This window comes from Lichenostomus cassidix, chromosome 25 (genome assembly GCF_008360975.1).
Source record: "Lichenostomus cassidix isolate B80296 chromosome 25, HeHo_3.0, whole genome shotgun sequence".
NCBI classification, from domain to species: Eukaryota; Metazoa; Chordata; class Aves; order Passeriformes; family Meliphagidae; genus Lichenostomus; species Lichenostomus cassidix.
Window position 1 is genome coordinate 838591 of NC_139505.1, and position 12610 is coordinate 851200.

Genomic DNA, 12610 nt, shown 5'->3' on the forward strand with positions numbered 1-12610 from the left:
GGTACCCAAACCGGAGGCGTTTCTTGAGAAAAACGTCAAATCAGTGGAATTTGGGAGGATGTGGCAACAGCCCCTGGGCTCCTCTGCCGGGTCGGGCTGCTGGGGTGGCCAGTGGGGCCCCACGTGCCGTCACCCCAAGGGAACTGTGGCTCCATGGGTGCCACTGGGGCTGGTGGTGGAGATGCATGCGGGGCTGAGCCGCGGGGGAAGGGTGCAGGCTAAGAACGTGCTAAACTCAGTGCACAGATGAGTCATTCCGGACGTGCTTTGGAGAAAGTTCGGGGAAAAAGCAGAATCAGAATGGGGATGGGAAACCATGGGGAGAGGGTAGTGGGTGCAAATCAGTCCTGTCTTGCCCCCCTCCTGTCCCTCCTCCTCGGGGAGGAGGAGGAGGTGGGTCCTCATCGGAGGTGGCAGCTGGGGACAGGGCCACTGTGCCAACAAACGTTCCCCCGTCTCCAGCATCCCTGTGCCCCACCATAACGGGGTGCTTAGGAGGGGCCTGGGCCAGGAGAGTCCATCACGCCTCGAAATTTCGGGGCACCGTCCGTGGGGGGTGTGACAGCTGGGGGGACTCTGGGTGGCCCCCAGCATGACAATGTCCCCTGTCCCTCACACTGCAGCCAGCTCTGAGCCAGGTTCTGGAGCCCGTGTGTGTGTCTGTGTGTATATGCGTGTGCACCTGTGTGCCCAGGGTTTTTAGGGGCGGCATGTATCCACTTCATGGGGCTGGGGGTGCAGGTGTAAGGTGCCAGCGCGCAGGTGGGGTGGCGGCAGGGCACAGGCAGGGCACGGGCAATGCGCAGACGGGGCGCGGGCAAGGGGCAGACGGGCTCCGTGCTCGGTGCCCATGTGCGAAATCCCCCTCTCCCGGGTCGGAGTCTCGCCGGGTGCCGGTGAATCACGGCCGGGGGGGGTCTCGGGCCGGGGCGGGGGCGGTGCCAGGGCGGGGGGAGCCGCCGGCCCCTCCCGGGAGGCCGGTCCCTGCGTTGCTTTTAAGCCCCGCACAGCTCCGTACTCGGGCTGCCGGGCAAGTGCGAGGGAGGGCGGCACCGGGTCTAGGACCGGGATCGGCCCCGCGATGCCGCCGCTGCCCGCCTGGCTCTGCCTGGCCGCGCTGCTCCTGCCCCTCTCCCTGCCAGCCCCGGACACTGCCGGTCCTTGCTCCTGGCCCTGCCACTGCCCTCCCCGGGCAGGGATCCTGCTCTGCCGGGAGCCCGGCACCGTGGACAGCCTGGCTCCGCTGCTGGGAACCGGTAGCTTCACCGACGTGTGAGTGGGGCTGGGGGTGATGGGGTAGGGGTGATGGAGCTCGGACACGGGGCAGAGGGACTGGGAGCGATGGGACAGCACGGTGGAGCTTGGGGATGGGGATGACAGGGCTGGGTGTGATGGAGTTGGGGGTGACAGAGCTCAGGGACCAGGCAGAGGAGCTGGGGGTGACAGGTTTGAGGGACGCAGTGATGGGGCTGGGGCAGCGATGAAGTTGGCAGTGACAGAGCTCGGGAGTGGAGATGATGGGGCTGGGAGTGACGGATTTTGGGGACTAGGCAGAGCGGTTGAGCGTGATAGGGCTGGGGGAGACGCAGCTCAGGGATGGGGATGATGGAGCTGGAGTTGACGGAGCTCAGGGAGCAGGCAGAGTGTCTGGGGGTGATGGGGCTGCGATGATGGGGCTGGAGAATGCGGTGATGTGGCTGGGGACAGCAGGACTGAGGGACAGGACATTGGGGTGATGGGGACAGAGGTGATTAGCCCGGCGACAGGGTGGCAGGGCTGGGCTGGAGCAGCGATGGGGCTGGGCTGGAGCAACGATGAAGCAGGGATCGCTGGATGGGCTGGGATTGTTGTGAGGAGTGTGGCTGCTTGGTGGGAGGCATTGAGGGCTTCGAAGATGGGGTGAGGGGGCTGCAGCATCCCCCCAGGGGGCAAGTGAGGGGCTGGGGGGAGTTCTTCATCCCCTCTTGCTGCGATTCCAACCACAGCAACACGCTGAGGGTGCAGCAGGGACCCTGGGCAGGGAGCACCCGTGCGTGCTGGGCAAGGCTGGGGTGTGGGGAGCCGCTTGTGCCCATCCTGTCGGGGCTGTCACTGTGCGCTGGGGCCTGGGGGTTGGCATGCCGTGGGGACACACCCCAAATATGCTGGTTTGGGGCATCTACTCTGCTGCCACTCATTCTCCTGCTTCAGGATGTGTGGTGGGAAGAGGAGGGCTGGAGCAGAGCAGAGATGAGCAGGGTGCTCGGGGGACCGGGTGCTGCAGGATGCCAAAGTGCCTCAACCCCTGGGTTTTTCCCCCACCACAGCCCTGCATGTGCCGCATTGCTGGGGACTGGCTGCGGTGTCTCCGTGCCTCAGTTTCCCCACGTGCCAGGGGATGCTGCGCCACAGGCGCTGCCAGCTCTTTGTTTGCTGGCTGGTGGGGTGGGGTGGTTAATGGTGGGGATGGCGGTCCCCGAGAGACCCCCAGCCATCCCACTGCCCCAGTTGCTCTTGTCCCGTCCCATCCCCACAAGGGTCAGTGGGACCAAAACCCCCTTGGTGAGGATCTGAACCCAAATTAACCAACCCCTGCAATTTGGGGTTCACAGGATCAGCCAGCGGGGTGGGGCAGGGAAAAACCCTGCACCTGCTCCCAAAGGGGGTTTTGTTCACCTCCTGCATGGAGAAAAGGGTGCAGGGACAGTGACAGTGGTGCTCCTGTCATAGTGCAGGACACCATGGGGTGTGAGAAGAGATGGGGACCCAAGGGGTGAATGGGCCTGAGACCCAGCAAACTCATATCTGGGTGAGACAACAAGCTCCAAGTGGCAGCTCAGCCCTGACCCCACACAGCTTGCACTGACCAGGGACTCAGAACCATCGGGATCACCAGCTGCCGTCCCTTCCTCTTCCCAGCTCATCCCAGGGGAAACTGAGGCACAGTGGGGCAGCTCAGCTCCATCCTTGTCCCCATTCTCAGCCATGGGCTGTACTGCAGGCACAGCCTGGGGAGCAGAAGATCTTTATCCCCTTCATTCCCCTTGCCCCACGCTTTGCCAGCAGCTCCTGGCATGAGGGGTCCTGGGCTGCTCCCCTGACCCCCCTCCTTTGCCTTCCAGCATCATTGAGAACCAGCAGGCACTGACGACCTTGACCCGAGCTGACACCAGGATGCTGCGGGAGCTCAGGAGCCTGTGAGCACCCCGGGGTGGGGTCCCTGCACAGGGAAATGGGGGAAGGGGTGGAGGGAAGACTGGTGGATGGGAGATGCCCAGAGTTCAATCCCACTGCAGGGAGGCACAGGGGATGCTCCTGGAATGGGGTTTCAGGATCCCCAGTACAGGTTCTCAGCCCCTCCCTCCCTTCAGCACCATCTCCAGGTCGGGGCTGCAGCACATCTCTGCCGATGCCTTCCTGGACACCCCCAGGCTGAGCCACGTGTGAGTGTCCCCTTCCCCAGTCCCCTCCCTCAACACCCTCCTCCCGTGTGGGGCTCAGCCCCCCATCCCCGCGGGCTCTGGCTCCGGTGCAGGGTGGCCGATCCCCGCGCCAGGCAGGATCGATGGTGTCCCGCTGCCCACGGGCACATCAGCCTGGCCGGGGGGCCACGTGGGGCTCTTCTGCTGAGTGGGAAACCATCGATCTGGGCAGGAGAGCGGGCAGTTGCTGCCCCCCCGGGAGCCCTGTGCTGCTCCAGTGTGGGAGGGGTCCCCTGATAGTGGGGGAACCCTGTCCTGGGGTGCGTGGGGCTCTCCGCTCACCAGGAGGTGCCTGAAGGTGGTGGCACTCCTGTCAGAGCCGGTTTTGCTTGGTCACGGTGCGACAGCAATGGCCCTGGTGCTGCCCTGTGCCCCAGCTGGATCCTCTGCAGGGCAGGGTGATGTTGGATGGGAGTTTGGATGGGAAGGGGTGGCTGGCTGATGGGGTTTGTCCCAACAGGAATCTCTCCTTCAATGCACTGCACAGCCTTTCCTGGAAAACCTTCCAGCATCTGCCCCTTCAAGAGCTGTGAGTGATGAGGGACAGGGGGGAGGTGGGTGCAGGGTATCTCCCACTGGGTATGTACCCCTTGGGTGACACAGGGACAGGGCCGGAGCTGCAGTGAGAGGGTGGCTCTCACATCCATGGGTGTGGGGACAGGTACAGGGGTGGCACATGGGGCATGTGTGGCACAAAGCTGGGGGCTGGGGATGCCCAGGTCCAGCCTTGGCTGACTCCGCTGGGATGTACACAAATGTGTGAGACCTGGAGGCCTTTTGAGCCTGTGTTCTCTTCTGTCCTCCATCTCAGCATCTTGGTGGGGAATCCCTTCAACTGCTCCTGTGGCCTCCGCTGGCTGCAGCTGTGGCAGAACAGCAGCCGGGCCGTTCTTTTGGGGAACCAGTCTCTGCGCTGCTGGGAGGGCAGTGTGCTGGTGCCCCTGGGCATCCACATCCTCCACACCTGCGGTACGTGGCTAGGAACCCTGATGGGTTTGGCTCCTGGGTTTGTCCCCTGTCCTGAGTCACTTGGCTGGGGACAGTGTGGGACACAGGGGCCAGAGTGGCTCACCCTTCTTGCCCCTGCAGAGCCCCCGAGCGTCCACATCGAGCCCCCCGAGGTGGTGCTGCGCCAAGGGGATAGTGTCAACCTCACCTGCCACATCAGCGCTCAGCCACCGGCCACTGCAGAGTGGGTTGTCCCCAAGGCGGTAACCGAGCTGTTCAACATCACCAAGGCAAGCTCAGCCTTCCTGGGGCATGGCTGGGAACCCTCCTGGCAGCACAAATCCCTCCCCGTCCTCCCACTGATGGGGTGGGCATGGGGGGGATGCAGGAGCTGGCCAGGCTCTGGGGGTGTCATTTGCTCACCATGACCCAGTGCTCCCTGCAGCTCTCAGACCACGAGATCGTCCTGGAGTTCAGCAACGTCTCCTCCAACCTCAACCACAAGGACTTGACGTGCCAGGCAGAGAACGCGGTGGGGCCAGCAGAGGAGACTGTGACGCTGAACGTCACCTGTGAGAAGCCCAGAGGGGGCTGGGATGGGGTCTGGGTGGGAGGTATGGCTCAGGAACTCACCCAGCTCTGTCTCCCCCAGTTCCCCCTGTGATCCTGCTGCTACAGGAAGCCATCCCTCTACATTTCTGGTGCATCCCCTTCTCAGTGGATGGCAACCCAGTCCCCAGTATCCGCTGGCTCTTCAATGGCTCGGAACAGGCTGAGACAGCCTACATCCACACCCGCATCATGGAGTTCGAGCAAAACTCCACTGTCCTTCACGGCTGCCTCGAGCTCAACCATCCCACCCACGTCAACAACGGCAACTACACCCTCCTGGTCCAAAACCCCCTGGGCTCGGCTGCCCGCAGTGTCCAGGGGCGGTTCATGGACAATCCCTTCAGCTTCAGCCCCGAGGAGCCCATTCCCGGTAGGTCCGAGATGGGGGCCTGCCTGGGGTTCCCCTCTGTGTCACAGAGGAGATGTGTCACACTTGGTGTGCAGCATGGGTCATACTGGGCTCTGCTCAAGCCCTGGTGTGCCTCAGTTTCCCCAGGGATGGGAGGGGAAAGGATGGGGCACTCCCTTCCACCTAAGGAATAACAGGTGTTTCTCCTTTCTTTCCCTTTGGGCTGCACCAGTGTCTCTGTCCCCACTGGGTGAGTGGCCAGGATTGCTGCCCCAGCCACCCCAAATTGGGCAGTCCTCCAGCCCCAGGGCTGATCGTGGGATATCCAGGTCCTTGCCGGGGCCACTTCAGGGGATGGGAACCCCACATTCACCCTACACCTTCTCCCTGCCCCAGGCACCAGGAACAGCTCACTGGAGGGTCCTGTGGAGACGACGGATGAGCACACGTTTGGGGTGAGGAGATGCTCTGCAGTCCAGGATGGGAGGACCAGGACACCTGCAAGAGGGTGGGACAAATCCCTAGGGGACAGCTAAACCATCACCGAGCAGGATGGGGGTATATGGTGGGGATGAAGGATGGAGTCTCTGTGCCTCAGTTTCCCCGGTGGCATCTTCCTGGGGCTTGTGACCATCTTATGTGTTTGTTCCCATCCCATGGGCTGGGATAAGGGACCTGGTGGGACCCTGACTCAAACTCTGTTCCCACTGCCACCAGGTCTCAGTGGCTGTGGTGCTGGCTGTGTTCGCCTGCCTGTCCCTGTCCGTCATACTCATCCTGCTCAACAAGTGTGGGCGTCGGTCCAAGTTTGGCATTAACCGTGAGTCCCTCTGGCCTGGTGACTCAGTATTCAGGCTGTGACACGGGGACGGCCCAGTCCCCACATTGCTGGGGCAGCCTGGCCTATGCCAGGCACCTGGGTTAGGACACAGGTGGGGGAAGGAGGACTGTGTGGGGGGACCCCGGGTGGGGGACACCCATGGAGGGGTGCTGGCTCCCCCGGGAGCATGGGCAGCAGCTGCTAATTCACTCCTGGAATGGATTCAGCCTCTAAATGGGTTTGATCGGGCTGCCTGGCCCCTGGGGGCAGGCCGGGCGGGGGTGATGCTCGGCAGAGCCTGGCACTGGCTGCACAGGCTGAGGGGGCTGGGGGATCCCCTGATGGCCTTGTCCTTGTCCCCACAAGGCTCAGCGGTGCTGGCCCAAGAGGATGACCTGGCCATGTCCCTGCACTTCATGAACCTGGGCAGCAGCCCCCTCTCCTCAGCTGAGAGCAAACTGGAGGGGCTGAAGAGCAACTTCATCGAGAACCCCCAGTATTTCTGCAATGCCTGTAAGGGTTGTGGTGGGGACTGTGGTCCCCGAGCATCCCCCCATGCTCATACCCACCCGGGGGACACTGACAGGTTGGGGTCCCCCCAGGCGTGCACCACGTGCAGCGGCGGGACATTGTGCTGAAGTGGGAGCTGGGCGAGGGCGCCTTTGGGAAGGTTTTTTTGGCCGAGTGCTACAACCTCCTCCCGGAGCAGGAGAAGATGCTGGTGGCTGTGAAGGTGAGGAGGGGCGACGATGTGGGGACAGGGGGGTCTATGGGAGTGTCACTGATGCCATGTGCTGGCAGGCGCTGAAGGAGGTGACGGAAAGCGCCCGCTTGGATTTCCAACGTGAAGCCGAGCTGCTGACGGTGCTGCAGCACGAGCACATCGTCAAGTTCTACGGTGTCTGCACTGAGGGCGAGCCCCTCATCATGGTCTTCGAGTACATGAAACACGGCGACCTCAACCGCTTCCTCAGGTGGGACGGGGGGGACGGGACCCCCCCATCTGCCGCTCCATCAGCACAGCCAGCCTGCTCCCTGCTAATGCAGCCCTCCTTGCAATATTGATTAGATTAGCTGTCTGAGAGGCTTAAATAGAGAGAGATTGGCCATCAGCTGGAATAAGCAGAGACTTTTCGATTGCCCCCCCAGGTATTGCTGCTAGACGGGGGGGGCTGCCAGAGGCATCGCTTTAGTGGCAGCGCGAGGAGCTCTGAGACGTGGCTTTTATGATTATTGTTATGGGAGTTGGCATTAATGGTTCTGCCGAGCAGAGCTCCCCCAGCCCCCGGCCGCGGCCGCCCCGGCCGGGCTGTCAGCCGCGCTCGGCATCAAAGGCACCGAGGGGCTGCAGGCAGCCGGAGCCACGCTGGCCCCCGGCCGGGCTTGCACGCCCCACTTCACACGCTTTGCCGCTTTCACACCCGCCCTGTGCACCCTGACACGCTGCCTTCCACCCTAAAACGCTGCCTTCCATGGAGGGACAGCCCATGTGTGTGTGCAGATGTGCACAGATGTGCATGCTCTGCCCTGGTGGGCATGCCCAGGTGTGTGTGCACACATGCACACACCTGTTCACACCTGTGGGCACACATCTCCCCTGTGAGCATGCACACATGTGTCTAACCCTTTCTGGACATGCGCACAGGCACATGCTCTTCCCCTGCACACACACATGTGTGAGTACATGTGTTTCCCCTCTGTGGACATGTGTGTGCACTTCCTTCCTTGGCTCTCATGGGCACATATCCATACCTTCCCCTTGTGTACCTGCATGCCACAAGGGAAAGGATGCACACGTGTGTGTGTGTGTGTGTGCATGCACACACACGTGCACACCCTCCTCAGGTGTGTGAACACAAGTGCACACCCATGCCTGTATCTATGCACAGGTGTGGACACCTTTCCCCATGTGTAAACCCTTCTCTAGATTTACTCCTTTTCCTCACCCAGGGAGCACAGCCCTTCCCCTGCCTTTGCCCACCCTCTCCCACACACGTCCTGCGCTCCAAGCAGCCCCTCTGCCCCGCAGGTCACATGGCCCTGATGCCAAGATCCTGGAGCAGGGCCCAGGCCAGCCCCGAGGGCCACTGGCGCTGGGGCACATGCTGCACATCGCCACGCAGATCGCCTCGGGCATGGTCTACCTCGCCTCCCTCCACTTCGTCCACCGGGACCTGGCCACCCGCAACTGCCTGGTGGGCCATGACCTGGTGGTGAAGATTGGGGATTTCGGCATGTCCCGGGATATCTACAGCACTGACTATTACCGGGTGAGCTGTCCCCTCGCTCCCCTCCACTATGAGATGGGCTGGGAGGCCACACTCAATTTTCCCTCCTGGCTGCTGCCTCCCAGCCCTTCTCCATCCATATTTAACCACAGAATGGGCTGGGTTGGAAAGGATGTTTGGAAGGCATCCAGCCCAACCTGCAGGGACACCTTCCACTAGACCAGGCTGCTCCAAACCCTGACTTTGAAAATCTCCAGGGATGGGGCAGCCGTAGCTTCTCTGGGCAACCTGTGCCAGGGCCTCACCACCCTCAGCGTAAAAACTTTCTTCCTTACATCTAACCTGAGGCATTATGAGCAGGGCCAGGGGTGGGAGGAAGGGAAATGGGAGGGTCTCTGCCCTACTGACAGCCCTGCTGTGGGCAGGTGGGGGGCAGGACCATGCTACCCATCCGCTGGATGCCTCCCGAGAGCATCCTGTATCGTAAATTCACCACTGAGAGCGATATCTGGAGCTTTGGCGTGGTGCTCTGGGAGATCTTCACCTACGGGAAGCAGCCCTGGTACCAGCTCTCCAACACGGAGGTGAGTGGGTGGGGGGAAGAGGTTGGCAACAGCCCCCCGGGGGGTGGCCAGAGTGGGGGATCCCATCTCCATCACGGTTCCCCGCAGGCCATCGAGTGCATCACTCAGGGGCGGGAGCTGGAGCGACCCCGAACATGTCCCTCCGAGGTCTATGCCATCATGCAGAGCTGCTGGCACCGGGAGCCCCAGCAGCGCCAGCCCATCAAGGAGATCCACAGCCGCCTCCAGGCCCTCGTCAAGACCCCCCCTGTCTACCTGGACATCCTGGGCTGACCGGAAATTCCCACCCACCCTCCACTCCCCGCTGTTCCCCGGCCCTCCCTGCTGCCCAGGGGCATGGCTTTCCCCCCACACAGCCCTGGACTGGTGCCCCAAGGCGGGAGAAGCCTGAAACCTTATTTATAGTGGAAAATGCCAGCCCACTCCTGGGGGGGCCAAAGGGCTGGGCTGGGGGACCCCCAGGGCTGTGTCCCCCGGTTTGTGGCCCTGCTGTCTGGCTCCTTGGCATTCCCACAGTGCTGGGATGGAGGGTCTTGGCTGATGTGGGTTGGCTATGGGAGGGTAGAGCTGGGAGTCCCCCAGTATGGGTTCTGTGCCAGTGCAGGAGCTGAGGGGCTCAGCTCTGCCAGGGGAGTTGCCCCATGCTATGCCCCATGCTCGTCCACTCTGCAGTGAAACCAGTCAATAATAAACTGTGTCTCCCCCGCACTGGGCCCTGCGTGCTCCAGGGTGTTGGCCAGGCATGTGGAATGGGGGGATTTTGGGGAGAAATAGGGGCTTTTCAAATCAGGGAGGCTGCCCTATCTGGGACAGAGGAGCTGGAGGGGAGGTGCTGTCCCAGGGATCCCAGGATGTGGGGACAATGTATGCCCAGGATGCAGTGATGATGTGTGCCCAGGAACCTAGGATGTGGGGGTCACATGTGCCTGGGATGCTGGGTTGTGTACCCAGGCACCTGAGCCCGGTGCAGGGAGGGTGTCCTCACCCCCAGCCCAGAGAGGGATGTTTTTGGCTGTGCCATGGGCACCACCTTGGGCAGAGCTCCAGGGATGCTTTTGCCATACCCTGGCCTGGGGTACCTGAGTCCCCTCGCCAAGGGCTCCAGGGGTAGGATGGGACTTTGCAGCACAAAGCCAACACCCATCCCCCCCAAAAGAGCAACAGCCCCCCTTCTCTGTGTCCTCTCATTGGAACCAGGGGGTTATCACATGCCCTGTAGCATCCACTCCATCATCCTTCCTCAGGCTCTCCAGCCGCCTTGGTAATGGTTGAGACCTGGATTTGACCATAATGGAGCTGAATTGATTTCATCTGGATAATTAGGCAGCACAGGCAGAGCCCTGGCAGCTCCTTTGTTACCCCCCACGACCCGAGATAAGCACGAGGAAAGCAGGGTCACTGGGAAAACTGAGGCATGGCCCAAGGTGGGAGTAGTCAGGAGGATCTGGGGCAGGTGCTGAGGGGCTTGGGGCTGCCATGTGGCTGTGCTTGGTGGCTGGGACTGGATGTGGCACAGTATGAACTGGAGGCAATTGGAGCCATTCCCAGTGCCCCGCAGCTCCCAGCCTGTAGTGCATCCCAAAGCCCTGTGGCAGGGTCAGGCCCCTCTGGCTGGCCCTGGCTCTTTGCTGAGGGTGCAGACCCGGGATATGGGAAGCTGGCATGGGCAGTGTCCGGCCTTGCTGGAGCTCAGCCTGGCTGGCAGAGCCCCCCACCTGCTTCTTTGGGGTCTCTAATCACTACTCACACTGATTTATGGCCTTTTTCCCTCTTATCTAATTTGAGGAAGGAACTAGATTACAACCTTGAGGTTTTCCAGCCCCATGCTGGAGACTGCCACAGACCAACTCCCCAAAAAGGACCACGTGCTGTGGTGACACCCCCTCTCCAAACAAGGTGGGCTTTCCTGCAGCCATGCCTCAGCTTTCTTCATGCGGTGGCAATGCCTCAATTTCCCCCGTGCGGGTGGCTGTGCCTCAGTTTCCCCCTTAGAGCAGTCAGGAAAGAGTTACGGCTCCCCACACGATCGATTTTATCCCCCCCTCCCTCCTGCCGAAGTTTCTCCATTTCACTGCTCCAGGGGGAGCAGTAATGGACTCTGGCAATGAGGTAATTAACGGCTCCGCTCCCTGGCGAAGCTGCCGCCCCAGCGGCACCGGGGCCTGGCCCTGCTAACCCGGGTTCATCAGGGCTTGGGGGTCCCGGGTAGGATTCTGAGTCGTGCAGCCAACGCAGCTGCTGGTGGTCTTCGGCCACGTCCTGCCCCGGGGGTCCCATCTCGGCTGTGCCACCCTCCTGCACCCTGGTGCCATCGGCTCAAACCATGGCAGGGTTGGGTCTGCTCTCTAGAGGGTCCCACTTCCCCCCCAGAAGTTCCTAAGGGGACCCCAGGTCCCCTCTAAGACAACCAGCTATGTGTTTGGGGTTCCCTTCCTGATGGGGTGGATGTTTAGGGGAGCTGAGAGTACAGCTGGATCCTGGCACTTAGAGGGATGGGCTCCACACAGCCCTGACCACACTGAAGTGTACTTGGGGGTCTCCATCCTCTCTGGCTCTAAGGGTCCCGGGGGGGCTGCAAAGGCATCTCGGCACTGAAGTGCCCCTGGAGTGTCCCCGAGCAATATTTCCCCACAGCCCTGGGGACACCTTAAAAAGCATTGGAGGGGGGGGTCACTTCCCCATCAGATCCTCAGCTCCGGATGTCCCCCACTTGCCCCATCTCCAATATCTCTATCCCAGGATGCCGCAGCCCCATTATTTCAATGCCCACCCCTGCTTCGGGAAGCGCCGTTTCGGGGTGGCCAGAGAGGAGCCCCAGCTGCGGGTGGGCTTGATCCTAATGGAGACCCGGGGAGGGGTACGGGGAGGGGGGTGGGCAGCTGAGTCTCCCTGGGATGTGAAAATCGTTGTGAGTGATTAGAGCTGTTCCTGTAACGAGCAGAGCAATTAACGGCGCCTCGGGAGCCGCGGAGGTTGCTAATGTGTGCTGGGGGTGGGAGGCGGCTGGGCTGGGGGGCCCGTGGTGCTGAGCTGCCTTGTCGGCGGTCCCGAGTTCGGGGGGACGTGTGATGACATGGGGATACCGGGATGCGAGGATATGGTCAGGAGTTCAGGATATAATTGTGATATATTGTCTGGATCTGGGGATGCAGAGGCTGTGGATGTCTGAGGAGCCCAAGATATAGGGGTGATGCAAGGCCAGGGATCCCGGGATATGGGGGTGATGTGTGGCCAGAGAATCTGGGATACCGGGGAACACATGGTCAGGGATCCTGCAGTAAAGGGCTGGGGTGTCTAGGATGTAGGGGTGACCCTTGCCTGTGACCCAGGGATGATGTGTGCCCAGGATCCCGAGATTTGGGGAACATGTGTGCACAGAAATGGGAGGGGATGTGTTCCTGGGGTTTGGGAATGCAGGGATGATTTACCTGAGCTGCAGGGATGATGTGCCTGGAATGCTGGCATGCAGGAATGATGTGTCCATGGGATGCAGAGAGGATGTCTTTCTGGGATCCCAGGATGTAGGGGTGCTGTGCCTGGAATGTTTGGATGCAGGGACAATGTGTTCCTGGGCTGCAGGCATGTTGTGAGCCCAGGATCTTGTGACA

The 12610-nt window shown here is 61.6% G+C and overlaps 1 protein-coding gene across 1 annotated transcript; it reads left to right on the plus strand.

Moving 5' to 3' along the window:
* Positions 1–1035: 1035 nt before the first annotated feature.
* Positions 1036–9952, plus strand: NTRK1 (neurotrophic receptor tyrosine kinase 1). Its single transcript, XM_085082441.1, has 17 exons — positions 1036–1272; positions 3102–3176; positions 3351–3422; positions 3922–3990; positions 4273–4430; positions 4551–4699; positions 4855–4981; positions 5062–5391; positions 5603–5620; positions 5767–5825; positions 6088–6190; positions 6557–6703; positions 6793–6923; positions 6992–7164; positions 8220–8460; positions 8844–9002; positions 9090–9952. The coding sequence occupies exons 1-17, from the start codon at positions 1082–1084 to the stop codon at positions 9273–9275; spliced, it is 2388 nt and encodes a 795-aa protein (XP_084938567.1). The 5' UTR covers positions 1036–1081; the 3' UTR covers positions 9276–9952.
* Positions 9953–12610: the final 2658 nt, after the last annotated feature.

Bases quoted from the DNA above. Each gene is read 5' to 3' on its own strand.
- NTRK1 (XM_085082441.1), top strand. From the start codon at position 1,082: ATGCCGCCGCTGCCCGCCTGGCTCTGCCTGGCCGCGCTGCTCCTGCCC. The intron at 3,423-3,921 runs GTGAGTGTCCCC...TTGTCCCAACAG, and splicing joins ACCCCCAGGCTGAGCCACGT to GAATCTCTCCTTCAATGCAC. The intron at 8,461-8,843 runs GTGAGCTGTCCC...TGCTGTGGGCAG, and splicing joins ACAGCACTGACTATTACCGG to GTGGGGGGCAGGACCATGCT.